We start from the raw sequence: 20,441 nt of genomic DNA on the forward strand, positions 1-20,441 counted from the left end.
AAACCAAGAGAACAAAACACTCACGGTGCCAAAATTGGAGCTTCCAGTGACCTTTAAAATTCAACGCTTCGCGGCACGAACTACTAACACCCAACAATTGGCCCCTCCCGAGCCGCCACAGTAACGCACGCGACATAAAAAAAGAGCAGCAAAGCCGATCGACTGCAAGCGTCATCGAGAAAATGCACAGTTGCAAACATTTACTTACTTGGTGCTTGGGGCGGCCTCTTTCCAGCGTCGCTTTTTTGCATTCCCAGGCCGATTGGCGCCAGCCTGGTCAGCCAGCAAACGATGAGCAATAGCACAGTTGTTAGCTCACGTGTGCCTGTGTCCCTGTGCGTGTTGCTCCCCATATCTGCCAAAGGAAGACGGGTAGCGCAGCCGTCAGCATTAATTCGATTCGCCTCACCAAGCACCGCAGAAGGCGCCGACCTCCCGTGCGTAGAGTAGCATGGAGCAGAATGAACCCGCAAGCGACCAAGGCGAAGAGGGGGGAAAACCCCGACAACAATTAACTTAAATTTATTTTCCTTATTCTTTACTCCAGTGCGAATCCGACCACAGTGGAATGATTTTAATGTTAAACAAACGTCATGAAAAATTGCCATAAAAAATTCCGGTATAACCCGAGACGGAAATCCGAAACGACCAAGATTGCTAAGCTCCCCCCTCACACCTTCTCGCCTGACTCATTCGGGCTGACTTTCTTCACCAGACCGTGCAAATGAGCTGCGGTGCGGTAGGAAACAAAACACAAACACCCATCCAACAATATACCGAACCGAATATCGTCATGTGGCCGACATCCGGACCGGGAACTGCGCCGCTTGGCACGCTGAAAGTTGGACATTAAACGCGTTCAAGGACGCGTGTGTTTTAGCAGCATCGTTTTTCCACGCGCATCGCACGGAGCACGCATCGCACGGTGGCGCGCAAAGCGGATTGCGGAGCGGCGGTTTGCCACGATTGAAGTTCAAATCATAAAACAACAACACACTTTGCTCCACTTGAGAGATTCCACGTGCAGGAGAGTGGTGGGGCTGGTGAATAGTAAATAATCTTTGCTCTTTTTTAACTGGCAAAGAGTTTCAAACAGCTCGGAAGGGTCCAAACTACAACTCGATTATCGAAGCAGAAGCATTCGACTGACACAGATGACACCGATTGTAGAGATTAAAGTTACAAGTGGTTAAATTAATTAGAAAAAATTATCGCCTACACAAGTTAAGAAAACTTTCCAACAACCATTCACACTTTTCCAATTCCTTTCAATCTCGCTCTTTTTAATTAATTGAATAAGGAAAGCACTCAATAGTCCTCATGCCGCACAAATCGAACCCTTCTCAGAAGGCTCACGTGCGCGCTTTCGTGACGAGCGTTCTTCTAAGAAGGGGAAAAAAAAACGCCACCACCTTAAGCCCAAGGTAAAACCATCGCGCTCTGCCCTTAATGCGTCACGATTGCACCTGAGCAGAGCGATGAGGCAGAGCAACAAAAAAAAAGGCAAACAACACGCTACTAACCCATCACCCAGTTTTCGGCTGCAGCTGTATTTGCGGACTTAATTATTTTCCACACCGCACGAAACTCGGTTCGGCACACCTCTTCTTGGTCCGCTTGGTCCGCTTGGTTTGCCACTTGTGCACACACTCACACACACAGTGTGAGTTGCACGTAAAATCATCCAACCCAGCTTTGCATGCCGTTGCCTTTGTTTATGATCACAAGTGAGCTATTTTATTTTCGTACACAACCAAAAACCACCCAGGCCACCCACATGCATCAGACGGGGGGCCCTTACCAACGGATTCGGATGCACTTTTTGCCAATGTGATGTGATGAAGTGAAAGCGGTTGGGATTAAAAGTGGCAAATTAGTGGTTGAGAAACTCGAGTACAAGTGGCAAATGGCAATGAGGCAGGAAGGGATTGTTTGTGTTTGTGTCAGTAAATATTGCTTCACTGCATCCTCTTGCTCACTCTCTCTGACATCATTCCGTGTGGGGGGGGGGGGGGGTTCGTTGCAAACGGGAATGCATTTTTGTTCGAGTAAAGGGGGGAGCGACAACACAACGGATTCTCATTTTGGCAAGGAATGTAAAGCAAAACAAAAAACGATACAGCTTTTCAGCAATACAAGATGACTCCGAGACGGAGACGAGTTGTCTGGTGAAAACGGTGGAACGTTCTAATCCCCCTCACCCACTGACCAGGAGCGGGTGAAAACGGCGGCACCACCAGGCACTGCACCAAAATACGACTGCAGCGTGGAAAATGTCTTCCCCCTTTTGCACCACCACACACACAACAGCAACAATAACAAAAACAAGAACCAGTGGGTATGATGTTTTAAAGAAAATCGATCGGATTACATAAATCAGACACGTCAAGCAGGCCGGGGGCTGGGTTGCTGCGGAAACTGTACCCCACATACACACACACACACACACGCGCGCGGGGCGGACTTCCAAAGGCTTTTCACAATGGGTATGACCGCGGTTGCTTCCAAGCAATGATCAATTGCGACTTTTAAGGATGATTAGTACGAACGAAACTTTTACCTTTTTGCCTTTGCGCTCCTTTCCACACTTGGTTGTTATGATTTTCCACCGCTCTTTTGCACCGGGAAATTAACCGACTGAATCGCAGCAAGTCAATAGAAACCGATGCAAATCCACAACACAACACGCGCACATCCGCACGTTGTAAGGATTATTAACCTTCGCCACACACACGCTGGCGTGCCGCAAAACGCCTTCGCCAACACACGACCGCGGTTTTGCCGCAGTTTGGAGTTGTTTCTGAGGGCACCGACACCGTTTGGGGACACGAAGCACGAAGGAACACTGTTTTTCGCGCTCGCAACTACTGCTGCTGCTGCTGCTGCTACTGCGGCTGGTGCACAGAATCCTTTTGCTTCCCTTTTTTTGACAGCTCACCAACAACACAGAGACCAGCAACTCACCAATACCAAGGCGCCAAGGCGGCAGGAGGTTTCGATTTCGCCGCATTCACACACGTGTGTGTACGTATTTTGGGCACACCACAAAAACACCACCACTTGCCCCGCTGTAGAGAGCCGTGGCCACTTTTCGCTTTCTTGTGACGGCGGGAGTGTGAAAAGAAAAAAAACACACACACACACACACAGCTATGTGTAAAGCCTCATTTGAAGCGATGAAACGCGGATTTCACTCCCGTGTACGGGTGGTTTTCTTTTTATAGGATTTCATTTTCACACATTTTCGCACATCCGTTCACAAAGAGGCAGCCAGATTGCTCTATCGGTCGAGGCATTTGCTGCTCCATCAAGCTTGTTTGGGGCTGAGATGAAGCATCCCTCACGGCTTCAGCGAAAAGTAGGCTGCTGCGATACAAACACGATTACGACATCTCGATACTTACTAGAACAGCACCGCGGGGAAGTGGAAAACCGAGCAAACCCGAGTCACTTGGGGCAGCCCCGCTGCTTCGATTCCTGTGCACCGCGCACCTGAAGTTGCCAAAAAACACTGATGCGGGCGGTACGGCGATACCCCGGAAGAAGAAGCCGATGCTTCACTGCTTAAAATAAAATCACCCGGACTGAAAACTCGGCAAGAACACTGACTGCGGCACGCGATGATGGGCGAACGTGAGAGCCAGGCTGCGTGTTGCCAAGTAGACGGCACGAACCGATTTAACCTCTCGCGCTCGGCTGACCGACTGGAAAGGACAGTGTGGCAAACGCTCTGCGGGGGGGGGGGGGGGGAGACTGGTGTCCAGGAGGGGGAGGCAGGGAAGAGAAGACACAAATGTGCCAAAGCCACCCCGCGTGACGCACAGCCAAAACGCGTAACGCGAGAATCACCACCGCACGCAGGCAGCGGAATGGAACAGTGGCGGACGGACGGCCAGCACACACACACACACACACACACACACACACACACAAGTGGCGGCAAACACTATTTTCAATTTAGTAGGACACGAGCAACGCTTGACATTTTTTGCACCATTCTCCGGCTCTTTCGCTCATTTGCTTTTTATCTTGCTCTCTCTCTCTCTCTCTCTCTCCTTTTTCTTCTCAGTAACACACACTTACACACAAACTACCAACGTAGCACAGATTGCGTGTGATTTGGTAAGGGATTTCAAGCGGACGCCTGGTGTTTCATTGACGCAGGGTACGCTAACGCGTTGAACGGTTTATCAGCCGGCCGAAAATCGCCCTTTATCGGTCTTTTGCGTACCTCGGTGCACTGGCTGCTATTCGAGCAAGACTGCTTATCACGTCACGGAATAACGGTACCGATACCGATTACGCCCTCCTCCTCGAACGAACGAAAAGAAGTTCCTACTTTTCGCCTCCTGGTGCGGAATTTCAAGTGTGTGATGTCAGCTGTCACAACATTGCACACTAACTGCTTTGCCGCACACACACCCACAAACGGCCAACGGCAAAAAGGGACCAATGTTTGAGTGACTATGGTAACGCAATGCGCATACTCCGTTCGCGGTGCCCAAATAGTCTTTTTTGGGGCGGCCTTTTTGAGAAGCGTCAATTGAAATGGACGCTTGAAAGCCACTGGAAAACCGTTAATTGTGTTCTAGTTTTACTTTTTTTTGTGTCATCTCATCTGTACATTTCATTCCACGGTCGTGTTAAATTTACACACTCGCCCAGCATAATTAACACATGCTATGGAGCTCTTTAACTGCCGTCCCTGTTAAGCGGGTTTCAATTTGCACGTGCAGGGTGCTAAATCGATCGCCCGTCCGGAATGTGATAGCTTCGTGTGCAACCAAAAATGAACATCTTTTCCCCGATTATCTTCCGTATAAATGTGTGACTTTTTTGTTTATTATGTTCTATGTTTTTTTCCTTGCTTAACTACACTATTCAAGGACACAGGTAATAACGTTTACAGCGGGGATAGCAGGTAGAATCTTTTGTTGGTTCGGAAGAAGCCTTCTGTCACGGTGTGTGCGCATCGTTTGGATTTCATCTTATCTTTACGGTGCTTTAGCACCATGATGGAATTACACGTAAGTTAAATGCTTGCAGCATAAATCATTCCACGCGGAGGAGCAATTCAGCGTTTCGCTTCCAGCAGCTCGCCTTCACTCTTGTCCTTTTGCTTTTGCAGCTTCTCCTTCGCTGGCGCTGGCTTTCGCCCGAAAAACATGTCCGCAAACAGACCGCAAAACACGAGCACGGCGCCAACCCACTGCCGGCCGGACAGTGCATTGCCGAAGAACAGCACCGAGAACAGGACGGTGAAGAATTTGCGCGTCGTGGTCACCACCGAACAGGCGAGCGCACCGAACGAGGACACCATCATGAAGATGAACAACTGGCCCAGCGCCCCGGTCAGTGCCAGCAGTGTCAGGTGCGTGAAAAGCTCCGGATGCCGGAGAGCGAACAGAACGAACGCTTTGCCTTCGCCGGTCACCAGCAGACCGACGGACACGATCATCGCGCTCCAGCCGTTCATCGCCAGCATCATGTGCTGGGCGGAGGGTGCACTGTGGGCCCGCATGCGCTCCTGAATCGCACCCGTCAGCCCGTCCATCGAAAGGCTCATGATCAGTAGCAGCTGGCCGATGGTTTCGTGCTCGAGTACGGCGCCGGTAGTCGCTTTGCTGTCCTTAAACATGAACAGTACCACGCCCACCACGATCAGCAGCACGAAGAGATACTTCTGCATCGGGTAGCTCTTCCGTCCAACCAGCACGCCAAGCAACATTACAGGAATCGGCTTTGCCGCCTTCGCCACCACCTGCATCGGGTAGGCGACCCAGCGCAGAGCCATGTTCGAGCTAATCATGGCCAACAGGTACGTGAGGGCACTGCTGGCATAGTACGCCTTCGGTGTGCCGTCTTCCGGTTGGGGTGTGACCATGAGAAGTGCTGCAAGAAGGACAATTACATAAATTATAGGCCTCTTCCCATCGTGCTTCCAACTTTATACAAACCTTTTGCGAAAACCCAATTGCACACACACTGGACGCCCACCAGGGCCAGCATGTACGTAAACCGCTCGCCGCGCGAACCATCGTCCTGCAGCTCGTCACCGTACCGGCCGCGTGTAATCTTTTCCTGCAGTATCGCAAAGTAAAAGTAGCACACGAAGATGCCCACGGCAGAGATTACCAGCGTTTGCTTGTTGTTCGTCATCGTGCCTGCCGCGTACTGATCGTGTCAGAGAGCAGAGATAACGCGCAGAAGGGGTTGGAATTTTAGCTAATACTAAACACTATCAGATCCAATTACAATGCATGGCACGTCCCACATAGGCTAGAGATGCTTCGCAAAAGGTACGAACCTTCGCTCAGCGCGAATTAAATCCCCGAAAGAACACGTAAACCTTTTTTTATGCCGATTCAGCTGTTGACATTAGCTCCAACGTATACAAAACAAAACGCGCACTGACAGTCAGTGTGGCCAGATTATTTTGGCGGTTTTCGGTAGGCGCATCTAAATTTTATCGGTAGTTTTCGGTAGGAGTTTAAGATTTTTTCGGGAATTTTTCGGTATGTTTTGAAGTGTAGGACGGGGGAGGCGGGGAGGCATTAGCTAATCTGCCCTACGAAAGTTCAGTAGCACGAGAAAATACATCTTTTATCCATTTAAAGGAGATAGTTTAGATTTGGTTTATAGCAGTCACATGAGGCCTTTCTGAAGTGTCGATCTTAAAATTGTACTAAAGATTGTAAGCTGGTAAGGATCTTTATACGCGTTTGAACGCGCCTGCGGAATCGCGCGTCGTGCATTTGCGGCCTTACATTATCTGTCAAATCCCGTATAAAGTTTTACCATCGCGTCCTATATCATCACATCTCATGAAGTACAGACACGGCTCTTTGTTGCCTCTGTTGTACTTCTGGTTCTGGTTGCTAGTGATTTTCACATGGAGTTTAATACATTAACAATTTGGGAGATGGTTAAATGACGTTTTGGTCAGTATTACGGAAAAATCTGTGAATTTCGGTAGAAAAAAAGAGAAATCGATAGTTTTAGGGGGCTCATCTGTGAGTCGGTATGCATATCAAAAATCGGTAGGAATACAGATAAATCAGCATTTCTGGTCACTCTGACGGAGGCTCATGGTAGCGCTAGTGATGGGCTTTCGATTGCAGAACGCACAATCCGATCCACTTCACCCGTGGCTGCCAAACAGCTTGTGGTTATAAAATCCGTTAATTCAAACAAGCAGTTTGCAGTCCAATTATTTTCATTTGTTGCTCAACAAAACGAACGATTTTAGGACTATAAATCGAATAATATGTGATTATTACTTCGAAAAATATTTCAACAGAAACGTTTTATTACGGAATATGTATCTTCCTGCTCATTTATGCCCTTAAACATGTTCAGAGTCAGAACTCAGCCGCAACAGACCTGTTAGGTGGATTAATGAAAATATTTTTTATGACACTTGACATGACCCACGCATAATTATATGTTATGCCACTATTATTATTAAAGGCCGTATGCTAACCACCATCCTCAAGCAATCTCTCGCTAAACAATGCACTTTTCACATTTTCCAACCATTACCGTGCAGTTTCCTTACATCCCTCTAGCCGCGTATGCACATCACAACAGCTTCTGATAAGATCCAACGGCAGAAAAGCAAACGAACCATTCATGCGGCACTATCATCGCAACAATATCACTCTTCCACACCCGGTGGTAACCCATTGTGCAAGCGGAGCATGCAAGCCTTCGAACACGCAAACCCCCTTCCCTGACCGCGGTCAGCCCTCAGCCAAGGGGCAGCGAACCGTTTCCGTTCCGGCGCAAAATTAAGTTATTATTGTTTTCCGATGCGCTCGGTTTAATGATGTGCGCATTGGGACATCACTGTCTGCATCCGGGATGTGAAGAAGGACAAACACAGCATATAGAAAAAAAACCCCGAATACAATCGAACCCTGCACGCCCGCCCAGAGGGGTTGTGCGCAAACACGCAAGAAGGGTCGCGCGAGAGCGTAATGAAAAGCGTAAGCGACGAACCCGTGAGCATCGGGGGAAAAAGGATCTCCCTCGCGCCCGTCGGGTGTAGCGATAATTATCAGGCGATTAGTTGTTTATTCAGTTGTAAAAATTGATGCCCTATCCACTGTCCTCCCCTTCACCTTCACCGAGTATATCCCATGCGACCAGATTTTGATCGGAAACCACGCACCGTTTCCCGTGCGTATTGATTTTGATAGCTATCTCACTTGCGGCAAAGCACTCGAGTGTGCTTTTCCCCATTGTGTGTGGTTGAGAGGAATGCAAAAATAGGAAAAACGTATGCTGCAAGCTGTGTGTGCGTGTGATGCACTCAAGCCCCCAAGGGACAGGGATGATGAAGCAAGAGTGAAGTGTTTATTATTTACTCTCTTCTTCATAAACCCCTCGGCGATGTTTTTTTTCCGCACGTTCTCTTCTCTTCAGGTGTTTCCTCCTTTTTATTTCGGGTCGAACTGATCGAACACATTTTCGGGGGCGAAACTGATCGTCACCCCACCCTCCACCATCGCATTGAGGTTGTTTGTTGCGCTTCGTCGCATCGGCCATGGAAGGGTGGGGTGGATGGGTGAGTGATAGTATGATATATTATCATCATTCGGTATGCAACGATGGCTACCACACCACCCACACTCACTCCCTTCGGGCAGGATCGGTTTGGTGTAATAAATGGTTCGACACATATGTTGCATGCAATCGATTTTCCCACGGAAACCCACCGAACCGACGTTCCGAGGTTGCTCAGTCGGTATGACGGAAACTGTTTGGATTTTCTTTACCTGAATCTGTTGAAGGAACTGTATGAAACTGTTTGGATTTTCTTTACCTGAATCTGTTGAAGGAACTGTATTGATGGCCCTTGCTTACACTTTAATTGAATACGTGGCTGTATTTCATTCCATTTTGTTGCTACATTTTGCGATATTTTTTTAGAATATTTGAAAAGATAGCTCAAATATCCAAGAAAATGAACACATTAAATAGGCATATTTGTCTTTTGTATATTATTTACATTTTTCTATTCAATACAAAACTCCCACTCCGAGATTCCATCCATTTATTAGGAACATTTCCCCCTACAAAAACCTGAAACAAATCATGATAAACACGCACCTACCGGAACACATGCAAACACCTTCACCTTCGCTGGTGCTGCTGGTGGTAACTGTTTCCAGTCGTAAAACGCTTCATTACGGTGGCCCCCCTCCCTCCCCCGGGAACTTTGACATCGATTATCGATACCTTGCCACTTGACCCTCGCCCTCGCGGAGGTAAGTTAACACAACACACGATCCTACGCGAAACAATAGAACACATGTTCACGCACCGTATTCACCTGCAAATGGGGCCAAATCGAGCCTTACAGCCGACAGAGGGAGTACCATTTGAATGTTTAATAACTAACCAACTCCTTCCGGTGGCAGTGGCAGTGAGGAGGGGATGTGTGGTCCTACTACTGATAACCCTTACACGTACGCCCCCCGGGGCTAAAGGCCGCCATGGGTTGAATCCCGGAAATGGCGTTATGACTATCATTATGACAATCGGCCCGGTCTGTATTTATGGTGAAACAATGGAAAAATTACATTCATTTCGATTGTGTAAAAACGGTGCCCGAAAATGAATACACCAGATGGCATTTGAGGTTTGCAGGTTTGTGGAAGTGTGTTCTTGAAAAAAAGTGTGTAATATACCGATAATATGGAAAGGACCTCATCATTTAAATAACTTTCCGCAGTTGTGAGAAGACTTGAAACGAAAAGGGGTAGCCAAACCAAACCTCTTATCTATCGGGCAGGTGGCTGGCGCACCCTTTGAAATGGCTCAATTCTCTTACGGGTAGGGTAAATGCATTCCCCATATGTGTGTGTGTGTGTGTGTGTGTGTGTGTGTGTGTGTGTGTGATGAACACCTTGCAAACGTGTTCATATGCAAACGACCGGAAATGGTCTCCAACGTGCAGGAAACGTAACATCCCCTTTGCAGTGTCATCCTTTTGATTCTGCTCCTTTGCACCATCGCGTTACCAACGCGTTACCATAGCAACGTGTATACATTTCCCAGGAAAGCACGGTGTGTGTGAGTGCATGTGTGTCTTTCGTACAACATTCCTTCGTATACGCTCCGCCCAACAAGTACTCAATTGGGTGGTGGGGTGGTAAGGAGAAACAAACCTCCCGCTGGAAAAACCAATTTGCACCCGCAAGCGCACTTTAGAAGGACATTTTCAACCACCACTAGGACATTCCCCTTTGCAGGCAGAGGAAACAGGGGCGATGAATGTTGAATTGCTGAACGGAAGTGCCGCACACCGTTTTTACCACCCGAAGCTCAGCAGCTGTGTTTGTCTACGTGTGCTGCACGGGTGTGATTTTCGTAGGGGTGCGTAGGATGAGCTACAAATTGATGTAAAAAGAGCAGCACGACGTGGGCCACATTCTTTCGGGGAGGGGGGGAGGGAGAGAGGGAATTGTTGTGGGATGTAGCCCACAAAAATGTGCCCCCTGGGTGAAGTGGCCGGTGTGAAACCGCAAATATTTCACTAAGAAATGTTTGGATTTTGGAATGGAGAGTATCTACGTGAAAGTAGGGAAAGTATATTAATAAATTATCATTAGGACTAGAAGCTTCTATAAAACTTGACGAAGATTGATTTCATATTCTGGATCTTTCGCTTGTAGTATAAGTAAGTGTTGATGAATGTGCAACAGATAAAAGATATAGGAAAAGAGATGACAAGTAAGCAAGAAAGCAAGAATCAATTCAACCGATGTGTATGTATAATGAATAACTCATGCACGAAATAAGTATTCTCATGAAAAAGTACCATCAATAATTACATTAACTGTAAAATTTAATAAACAATTTATAACAATTACTAAATTAGGCATATATAGCAATACAATAAAAGAAGCTAATGAAATAGATGAGAATGAAAGTTTAAACCTAATTTATGCTTAACTTACTGTCATCGAAATACATTATCATATCATTTTATTTTATTAAATTGAATATCAGTTGAGCACCTGTACCTACAAAAGCAACAAATTGATAAAAAAAAAAGAGATTTACGTTCCATTGCGGCAATGCATCTTGCCGCAGTACTCGCTCGCGTAAGGACCTCCAGTGCGCATGGAGCGATGCAGCGACAGCGCGTTCGCCATCAACCAACCAATCAGACGCAAACAGGCGTGGTTTAAGTGAGATTTCCCGAGCAACGCATCTGCAACGCTTTTCTCCCATTCCTACCACAGTAGGCGTACGCAAGCACACACACTCTCTCACACACTCACACACACACACACACACACACATAGCGTGAATGCAAATACCCCTATTTGTTTTCTTTTCATCTTTTCATGGCCTGCCCTGTTTCGTTTTCCACCCTTCGACAAAGGTCCTAGCCATTGCCAAACCTGCCCGGGTATAAGCCGTGGTACGGTTGTTAGTCCTTTGTCGACTCTCCTGGGGTTATCATCGGGCTTTTGGGCCACCGGGACGAACGGTTTTTCAAGCGCTGGAAGCTCACTTCCGGTACCGCGTGTAGGAGGCGTGTGGTTCCCTTTACACCTTGTACACCATTTACCCCATCGACAAGTGGCCGGCACGTGCTGTGGCCGCGTGCAGCGTGTTTGTGCGAGTTAAGTGAAAGTTCAACCCAAAACCAAAAGGAAGTGATTTGTATGCAAACAGGCGTCCATTGTTGCGCCAATTAGGCGCACTATTAGCGAGCAAACTAGCCAACTGTGTTTACCAAATGGCCACGTGGCCACGGTGGGAACTGTGGGTGTTGTTCGGTGTGGACAACACTGCGGCAAAGTGAGCGCCAGCCAAGAGGTGGTTGTAGTGTGTGTGAACAGCAGTAAAGTGTGTTTAATCGGATAATTTAACCGGCGTGTAAACGAGGCGCGTTAAGTGTCCCCCTGGGAAAGATTGTGTTATGATTAAAAGGGGAATCGGAAGCATGGGAAGGGTAATGCCACATTCCAGAATGTAAACGCGCAGCATAGGTGTGTTAGAGCTTAAGCCAAAGAAAGCAAAACGACAACGAATCTAGTCACGTCAATCTAGTCTTAGAGTAAGCCCCACCATGTTCTCGATGGATACGTTCGACTTTGAGGCGGTGATGAGCCGCCATCTGTTCGAAGGGCCGTCGGTGCATCAGCACCAAAGTCAGCAGCCGTTGCACCATCTGCAGCAACACTCCTGCCAGCAGCAGCAACAGCAGCAGCAGCAGCAGCATCACCTTCATCATCACCATCACCAGCAGCAGCAGCATCATCTGGACAGTGATCAGCAGTTGAGTAGTCATCATCGGCATCAGCACGATTACCATTCGGACACACAGTCGCACGACCACCATCAGCAGCATCATCTGCATCAGGCGAACAACGTCGACTCGACCACATCCAACAGTTCGGACTTCTTCCTGGCCGACGATGAGAACACCACGGACAGTGAATCGTACTGTGGGTTCAACAGCGATCAGGAGAATAACGATTCCATGAAAGAGTAAGTGATGTTAGGTCCTTTAATTATGAGTTACTTCAAAATCAGTTTCTCAACATATTGGTTATTCAATTATTTTGATACTATCAAATATTCATAAGGACATAATTCAAATTTTTAATCAAAATCACTCTAGATCTTGAAAATAAGTAGTCAAGTTGTCGATATACGATGAAGTTTTCAAAGCTTCAGAACTATTTCTAAATTATTGCATATTTTTTTAAAAACTTCCTTGTTCTTATTCTTATTTCTATCTGTACAAACAACAGCTATTATCGGTGTAGCCCAGTCTATGGCACTTTTTGGAAGTTTTGGCCATCTGTGAAAGATAGGACCCTAGCCCGTCGGACCTAATCTAATCAGAATCTAAGAGAAGCTTAGTCGAATGAAAGTTGTCTAACCCATGGAGGTTGTCTTGTGTCTATATTAGGTCGAATTCTTCTTTCCAACCTAAACCACTCCATACGCGCAAGCGAAGGAAAACTGATCCATCTTACAGGGGTTTCCGAGGCAATATCCAATATCTACCACATTTTTTATTGCTCGCGAGTATTTACACCACAATAATGTTTCAGTTCTTCCACACGATTTTCAACACTTCTCAAGCTGGATTGTACAGTTTTACAGTTCTTTGTGATGTGTTGAAAATCATGTGTAATAACTGAATCTTTATTGTGAATAATTGATTCATTTAGTTTAAATTTCCGTCTACATATTGACAACACTGTTAAGAAGGCATACAAGAAGCTAGGTTTTATCTTTTGACAATTCCGTGAATGTAATGATGTATTATGTCTTAAGTCGTTGTTTACTAGTCTTGTGCACGTGAAGTATTGCTCAATTCTTTGTTTCCCGAATTGCACCTCGATGATTAACAGAATAGAGGCAATGCAACGGAAGTTTACAAGACTTACTTTAAAATGCGTTGCCTTCTACTTGGCCTACAGACGCTCGAACACCATTTTAAGGTTAACCAATGTGTATTTGCAGCCAAAACATTAAAAAAACGAATTAGACGTCCCATATTTACTAGAGAAGATCAATATCTACCCGCCATCGAGACCTCTTCGCTCTCGTAACTTACTTGTTGGCGAGAACAGGCGTACCTTATATGGATACAACGAACCGTTACTAGCTATGACCAGGCAATTCAATACATGGTCCCATCACTTTGATTTTAATTTAACGACCAACGCATTTAAAGAAAACATTTTATTAATCTTCCATTTTGGCGACACTGGATCAAGGGAGATGTAAGGGGAATAATTTAGGATTTAGGTGTAGGATGGGTTTTAAGCACTTAATTTGTTACAGTCTCAAGAGTGCAAGCCACATATGTTGATAAATAAATAAATAAATTACACCATTTGACCATTTGCTGTTGAAAAACATCTTGGAGAAGGTGAATAATTATGTGCCCAATCGAAAATGATTTGAAAAACCCTGTACTAATCGAAAATGTACTCCAAAAAATTATAGTCGTAGCTCGATGAGTTTGCTACCGAAGGTCAAACAGACAAGTAGGTCGTACACTGCACGAACACGTCCTTTGTACTAGCTTTTTAAGCATGAAATCCAGTACTAACACCTGACCAATATCTCCTTTTTTGGGGTATCCGGAAAAAAAAATCTAGGAAAAAATGTGACAGAAACCTTAGCGTACATTTTTGTTAAAGTGAACTCGAAGAACATTATTTGCTAGTCTCGTATAAAATACGTAAACATAGAAAATTCATCCTAGTCACGATTGATATCTACCATTACACATCCCAAAACATTTAAAAACCCCATTAAATAACGCCTAACATTGCATTCTTTCCTTACTCCCTTCCCGCAGCATGTACGGCAACCGTACGTCCAAGTACCGACGGCCCAAGTGTGCCTCGCAGCAGGCCCAACAGCGCCAGGCGGCGAACCTACGCGAACGGCGCCGCATGCAAAGCATCAACGAAGCCTTCGAAGGGCTGCGGACCCACATACCCACCCTGCCGTACGAGAAGCGGCTCAGCAAGGTGGACACCCTGAAGCTGGCCATCAGCTACATCTCCTTTCTCGGCGAGATGCTGCGCAAGGACAAGAACGGCAACGAGGCCGGATCGAACGGTATCAAGCGGGTGCCGGTAAAGGAACCGCCCAAGAAATTCATCGTCCGTGGTGAGTTCCATTTGCGAGGGAATATCCCCCGTTCAGTGCACTACATTTGATCATCCTCGCAAGCACACCGAGCAGCCTCCGCTAGCCAACTGCTAGCCAACAGTAGAGGTTAGTCCAGAGGTTAGGGCTCCGGCTCCGGCGGCTGTGTTTTGGTAGAGCTCAAATGTTCCGTAGCGAATGGACCCTTTCCCCGTCGATCATCGGTGTGGCCGGACCACCGCTTGGGGGACCGTTCGTTTGGTTCGATTGCGTTCGTATTGAACGTGGCTGTACCACGGGAGGGAAGAGGGATCGCACTAATGTACCGGAAACCGTAACTGATGCAGTTATTGTGTCACGGTGTTTCTACACGGGGCCAGGCAACGGGGCTGCTAGCATATGCGCCTTTACGGGAATGGTGTGACAGAGCATACAGTACGAAATGGTGAATGCATTTTTGCGTTTGCCCGTTATTCGGTTGCCGGTTGAAAATTGATGATACGACACTGGCGGGTATAAAAGGGAGTTTTTGCGCCTCATCTAGCAGCTGTAGTGGAAGAAGCAACAAAGGGTTTGATTGGCAGTGAACAGTGTGATCTGTAGTGCTGTACGTGTTGGAAAAGGTAAAAGAAATTGATTGGAAAAGGTTTGCATATCGAAAATATGACATTATAGCTGGTACGAACCGAGCTTCTCCGGCAGGCCACGCGAAGGATTGGCCCTCAGCAAGAGTTGCAGGGTCGTAGCGGAGGAGAAACAAACAGCAATTGTGGACAGAGTCTTTGATGCTTTGCCTACTAACCTGTCCTTCCCGCTAGTTGCTTCTGATCCAAAGGTTGGAAAGCCTATGCAACCGGAAGGGGGTGTTTGGCTTGGAGATCCAGGGGCTCTGTCCTATCTCGGTTGTTGGAATTAAACCTCTTAACTCCAAGAGCTTCTGCGTTTTTATAGAAAATATGGCCTACTTTTATACTAAATTTAGCCTTACACGTTTACCCGAGTATCCGTTCGGACTGGATTATTCGTGTTTCCAGAAATTTCTTACTTTGACGTGGAAAGATAAACAATGGTTACTAGGATCAGATTGGTGAAAAAAGAAATTTAGAATCGCGTGTGTAACAATATCTATAAGGTATGTGCCAGTTTACTTGGGAAATCGCCGGAATACACACAATTTATCTTATAAAATACAGTCGAGTTTGTATTTTAATTTGTAAAATGTTACCATATATTGCATATGTAACGAATTGCTCTAAAATGCCTTTAAATGTGCTTTAATGTTGCACCACCATACAAAACCGACAGCTCACAGCCTTGCAGCACAAAACATGGCGCCCGTACGCGAACGCAAAAGAAATGCCAGGCGTATCCCAATACGCACATACACACACAGCTCACAGACTATTAATGCTCGACAAATCCGCTCCACTTGATGGAACTTTTTGGACCACCTGCACGCTAAGCGGCAAATTCTCACGCCCATCCCCGCGTGCGTTCGTGGCGCCCGGCAAAAAGGACCATTGGTTGCGTGCCGAGTTGGTGCGCATTTGCGCAAACTCCTACCGCGGCGGCTCGCTTGCGGGGTTGGAGCTACACGCAAAACAACCACCATCATGTTTCTGCTTTCCATCAGCCTACTATGACGATGATGAAGAGGATGATGATGAGCATGAGATGATGGGCAAAGGAAAGCAAAGGCCCTCGCCGCCGTACGGTAAAGATGCCTGGGAAATGCGAGCACATGCCCGTGTTCTTCTCCGTGTGGCGGGCAATTTGTTATCTTGCATCCCGCGTTAAACTTGTGCTGTGCTGTGTTTTGTAGCCCGAAAACCAAACAAAACAAAGGGAAGACACAGACATTTAAAAGGGAGCACTTAAAAGCTGGGGGATTTGTAAACAAACTGCAGCCCTGTCGGCTCACTGTCACTGTGTTGTTGAGAGTGTTTGGCTACCAAAAACAAGGAGGAGGCAAGGGAGGGAACACAGAGTGTCCTTAAATGTGATCCACCCTCAACCCCGGAACGAATCGCACCATCGCGCACGCTTTCTGCAGAGAGGGTCCCATCCCTTTGGACGCTTTGGGAAGAGTCTTCCACAGTTCGCAGTGCGGGAATGGGTAGGAAAACACAATCGAAACAATGCGCTAATGGTGGTTCTTTCTCTCCCCCGTTTTTTTTCGCAGGTGGTAGCGGTCAGACACACTCCCTTTCCTGGCACCGGAAGGGCGATCGGAACGCGAACGGGCGCTACTTTGCACGCATTTGGCGCCCGGAGGATCCGCGCAGCAATCATCGCAATATCGCGGCCGGTCCGTCCGCGTACGCGACGAACGGAATCTGCTAGAGGTGGCCACCGTGTCCCCTAGATGCTGATGGATTCAGAGTCCAGTCGGAACGACATCTTCAAACGTATATGTGCAACCAAAAAACAATCTAGTCTTTGACACACAGTCACACTCTCTCTGTCACTCTCTTCGGTGTTAATGTTACCGAGAATGGGATTGTAAATAAACGTATCCTTATTATATTATTTACCTTAAATTCTTCCAACTTTTGGGTAAGTTTTTCAAGCGATGTTTCGTTGTGAAAGTGAAAGAAACGTTGCGGCAGTGTATCGAGTAAATTGCTAATGTAACTGATTAATATATAATCAAAAAAGCAAACAGAAACCCTTTCCTTTCCCCTTTGCAACGGCCAGCATCCCGTCACACCGTTTCATTCGCACACACACACTTAAGGACCGGCTGCGAACATCACATACCCATCCGTCGATCGTCAACTCCAGCGGCGTAAACGGCGTTACCCGAATCGATTTTAAAACAGTCAAATTTTAGCGCTTCATTAAAACGTTGTTCTTTTTCCATTCCCTCTCGCGTTGATCGATCGAACTGCCGCCAGACCTGGAAAAGGGGTGCAAAGTTTGTTGTTTTAATGCACTCATCTTGCATGGCACGGGGGGTTTTGCTATGCTTTTTTTGCCGTCTCCTAAATAACTTTGTTTGCTTTTGCGTGTGTGCATTTGAACGTTGCACAGGGTTTTTTTTCTGCTTTCTTTCGGGGGTTTTGTTTGTGGCTGTTAATATTTTTCCCATTGCAAGACTCACCTAGTGTCGGTCCCTCCTGGCGGGTACACGAACGTTCACGTCCGCTTGCACCTGAGTAAACAAAGCTCAAAGACTGAGTGATAGTTTTGTTTCGATCAAAGCAGGCGGCGGTGATTTGTTAGCGATAGATTTGTTGTGCTTTTGCTGCTTCCGGTTAATGTAGGCAGGCTGTGCAGGCTAACGGAAAGGCACCATGTGATTGGATTCAAATTTCATTCCTCCCGTCATTAGGCTTACTTATTCTGAAAAGATGCTTTGGTTGTTTAAAAATTCTCTATAAAAATCTATTTTAATACTTTCTATAAGAGTACAATTGAAAACCTCCAGTTAATTCAAATCATCTTCTCAACTCAATCCACCAATATGGGCAAACGAGCCGGTTTTTCTTTTCAATTACACTGAGCACCGGATTAACGCTGACACTTGATGAGGTTTAAAAATCAAAGCGCAAAACCGACCCGAAAAATCGCTTTCAAGCGGATTTTTTTTCAATGCGCTGACGGTTAAACAACGAAGCAAAAAAGAGGACTAAAATTGCACAAAGATAACACGCATCACACGAAAAGGGGGTCGGTTGGGCTCGCGTTTTTTAAAAAAATAATCACGATGCAATAGATCTCTAAACAACGCAACAGCGCCGTGAGCCCTTGCAGCATAAAAGAGATGCGATGCGTTGGCAGATAAATGACGGGGTCGCTGAATTTAACCACGAACCCGGGCAGGAGCCTAGGAGTATCCTAGGGACTGTGTTGATCGTCATCGCGCCGTCCTCGTAGTCGACACGCTGGATCAACACAGTTGCACCACCGGAACCCGCCCCGGTTTCCCAGTTGCCCCGTGGAACTTAATTGCATTTGAATCGAAGGGTGCTAAAATCCTCTCGGGGCGTATTAACTGTGGCGGTCCTGTGGTGGTCTAAAAAATGGAAAAATAGGGTAACGGGATTTAAGGGACTGTGTGCGTTTGGGTGTGCCTTTGGAGTAGTGTAAATTTTAATAAAACCACCAATTGAGATTAATATCACCACTTCAGGGGAGGAAAGGTTGATCTGGTTTTTTTTTCCTTCTGCCGTTGTGTGTTATTCAACCTTACAATCATAGAAGAGTTGGTAGAAGAGGTTTTGCCTCATCGCGATCAATAAAATCCATTGCTTTTGTTGTGACGTTTGATTATGTTCGTCTGCATTTTTTTTATACTTTATCTTTTTTTTTATAAACCTAAATCAAAATTTCAAACCAACACTGTGCGATTTGTACGGAGATAGTGAGCATACCGTGCCTATTAAACGGTCAGCTGTAATTCAAGTAACAACCACTGAGCTCATTAGAAACTTTAGCGCATTAAAGTAAATATCGTTGCGCACGCAACGTGCATTGCAATTTTGTCGAGTAATTTGATTGTTGACAGCCTTCCAACAAACCAATGCATTTGTAACGACCCATCATTGATAGCAACGTGAGAGAGCGAGAGCGCGCGAGGTCGTCATAGCGACGAGAGAGAAATCTCATCAGGCGCCTCAGCTGACCAGAAACTGTTCAGGCTAGGTCCGGCCACTTCAGTTACGGCTCAACTGTTATCTCCAGCGCACGCACGCAACGCGGGCATAGATTATCGCATCGCGCCAAATTTCACGCCAACCACATTCATCATCATCAACACACTTCAAGATATGGCTACGGACAAGTCTACCCGCGCGATCGAAATCCTACGCTACGATGCGCGCTACCGGGACCAATCGATGGAGGTACTGCGGAAATCATTCTTCCAGCAGGAAATAGTGTGCATCGGATCGGAGGTAAACCTTACCCCACAGGCACAGAAAGACCTGGAACAGCTGTGTCTCGATGTCGCCGACGGTGGTGTTTCGTTGATAGCGCGGGACACCGACACCGATACGATCGTTGGTGTTTCGTTCAATGTGCTGCAGGTTCGTTGATAGTTCTCCTCCAAAAAAAAATGCGGAAGTAAAACGCAGCCGCTTTCCCATTCCTTTGCAGACCCCGAGCAGCCCGGAAGATGGCAACTACTTTGAGCAGTTCCGGGACACCAAGTGTACGACCGACAGCTCCCGCGCGCTGATGCAGTACATGATCACGATGGACGCGAAGGTGAACCTGTTCGAGCGGTTCCGGGTGGACTGTCTGCTGGAGATTATGTTTCTCGCCACCTTGCCGAGCTACGCCGGCCATGGCATTGCAACCCGGCTTGTCGAGGAATCGGTCCAGCTGGCGAAACAACTCAAGTGTGGGCAGGTAGCGCCAACGGGCGGCGATGAGCGGTCGGGTACGGTCGTCGCCAAGCAGCCTCAGCTAGTGTCGGCCCTCTTTACATCCCGAATCTCGCAACGTGTCGGTGAAAAGGTTGGCTTTACGGTGATCAATCAGGTGCCACACGCGGAGTTTGTTTACCGGGGCCAAACGTTCAGCGATCGGGCCGGTCCCGAGCATCCATTTTCAACGCTCGTCGTGAAGCACATATGATGGGGGAGAGAAAGAAAGAGAAAGAGAGTGTGTGTGTGAGGAAAGTGAAAGTGCTAAGACGTGATGAGTGTGTTCAATGTTTTAGCACTGTGTTGGCCAACTTGTGTGCCCCTATAGGGACTTATCTGTGTATGTGATTTCAGTATTGAAGCTGTTTGATTATATTTGAAGTGGAAAAAAATCGTTAAATAAATCGAGCCCTCCATGCTGTGAAA

At 46.8% G+C, this 20,441-nt stretch overlaps 3 protein-coding genes across 4 annotated transcripts; 2 read left to right on the forward strand and 1 right to left on the reverse strand.

The window, feature by feature from the left end:
- Positions 1-4,813: 4,813 nt before the first annotated feature.
- Positions 4,814-6,417, reverse strand: LOC1281727 (solute carrier family 35 member B1 homolog). Its single transcript, XM_321679.6, has 2 exons — positions 5,958-6,417; positions 4,814-5,892 (listed from the first exon to the last, which is right to left on the reverse strand). The coding sequence occupies exons 1-2, from the start codon at positions 6,157-6,159 to the stop codon at positions 5,075-5,077; spliced, it is 1,020 nt and encodes a 339-aa protein (XP_321679.4). The 5' UTR covers positions 6,160-6,417; the 3' UTR covers positions 4,814-5,074.
- Positions 6,418-11,399: 4,982 nt separating this feature from the next.
- LOC1281726 (pancreas transcription factor 1 subunit alpha) lies at positions 11,400-17,183 on the forward strand. Of its 2 annotated transcripts, none has more exons than XR_009767182.1 (3): positions 11,400-12,513; positions 14,348-14,772; positions 16,826-16,938. XR_009767182.1 is itself a non-coding variant. In XM_321678.6 (3 exons), the coding sequence occupies exons 1-3, from the start codon at positions 12,092-12,094 to the stop codon at positions 16,984-16,986; spliced, it is 900 nt and encodes a 299-aa protein (XP_321678.6). In that variant the 5' UTR covers positions 11,422-12,091; the 3' UTR covers positions 16,987-17,183. The 2 variants fall into 2 exon arrangements, 1 of the variants encoding a protein (XP_321678.6); XM_321678.6 differs by having other exon boundaries at positions 11,422-12,513; positions 14,348-14,664; positions 16,826-17,183.
- A 2,103-nt stretch (positions 17,184-19,286) lies between these two features.
- On the forward strand, positions 19,287-20,441 carry LOC1281725 (uncharacterized). The gene is made up of 2 exons (XM_321677.6): positions 19,287-19,673; positions 19,744-20,441. The coding sequence occupies exons 1-2, from the start codon at positions 19,416-19,418 to the stop codon at positions 20,224-20,226; spliced, it is 741 nt and encodes a 246-aa protein (XP_321677.6). The 5' UTR covers positions 19,287-19,415; the 3' UTR covers positions 20,227-20,441.

This window comes from Anopheles gambiae, chromosome 2 (genome assembly GCF_943734735.2).
Source record: "Anopheles gambiae chromosome 2, idAnoGambNW_F1_1, whole genome shotgun sequence".
In the NCBI taxonomy this organism is placed as follows: domain Eukaryota; kingdom Metazoa; phylum Arthropoda; class Insecta; order Diptera; family Culicidae; genus Anopheles; species Anopheles gambiae.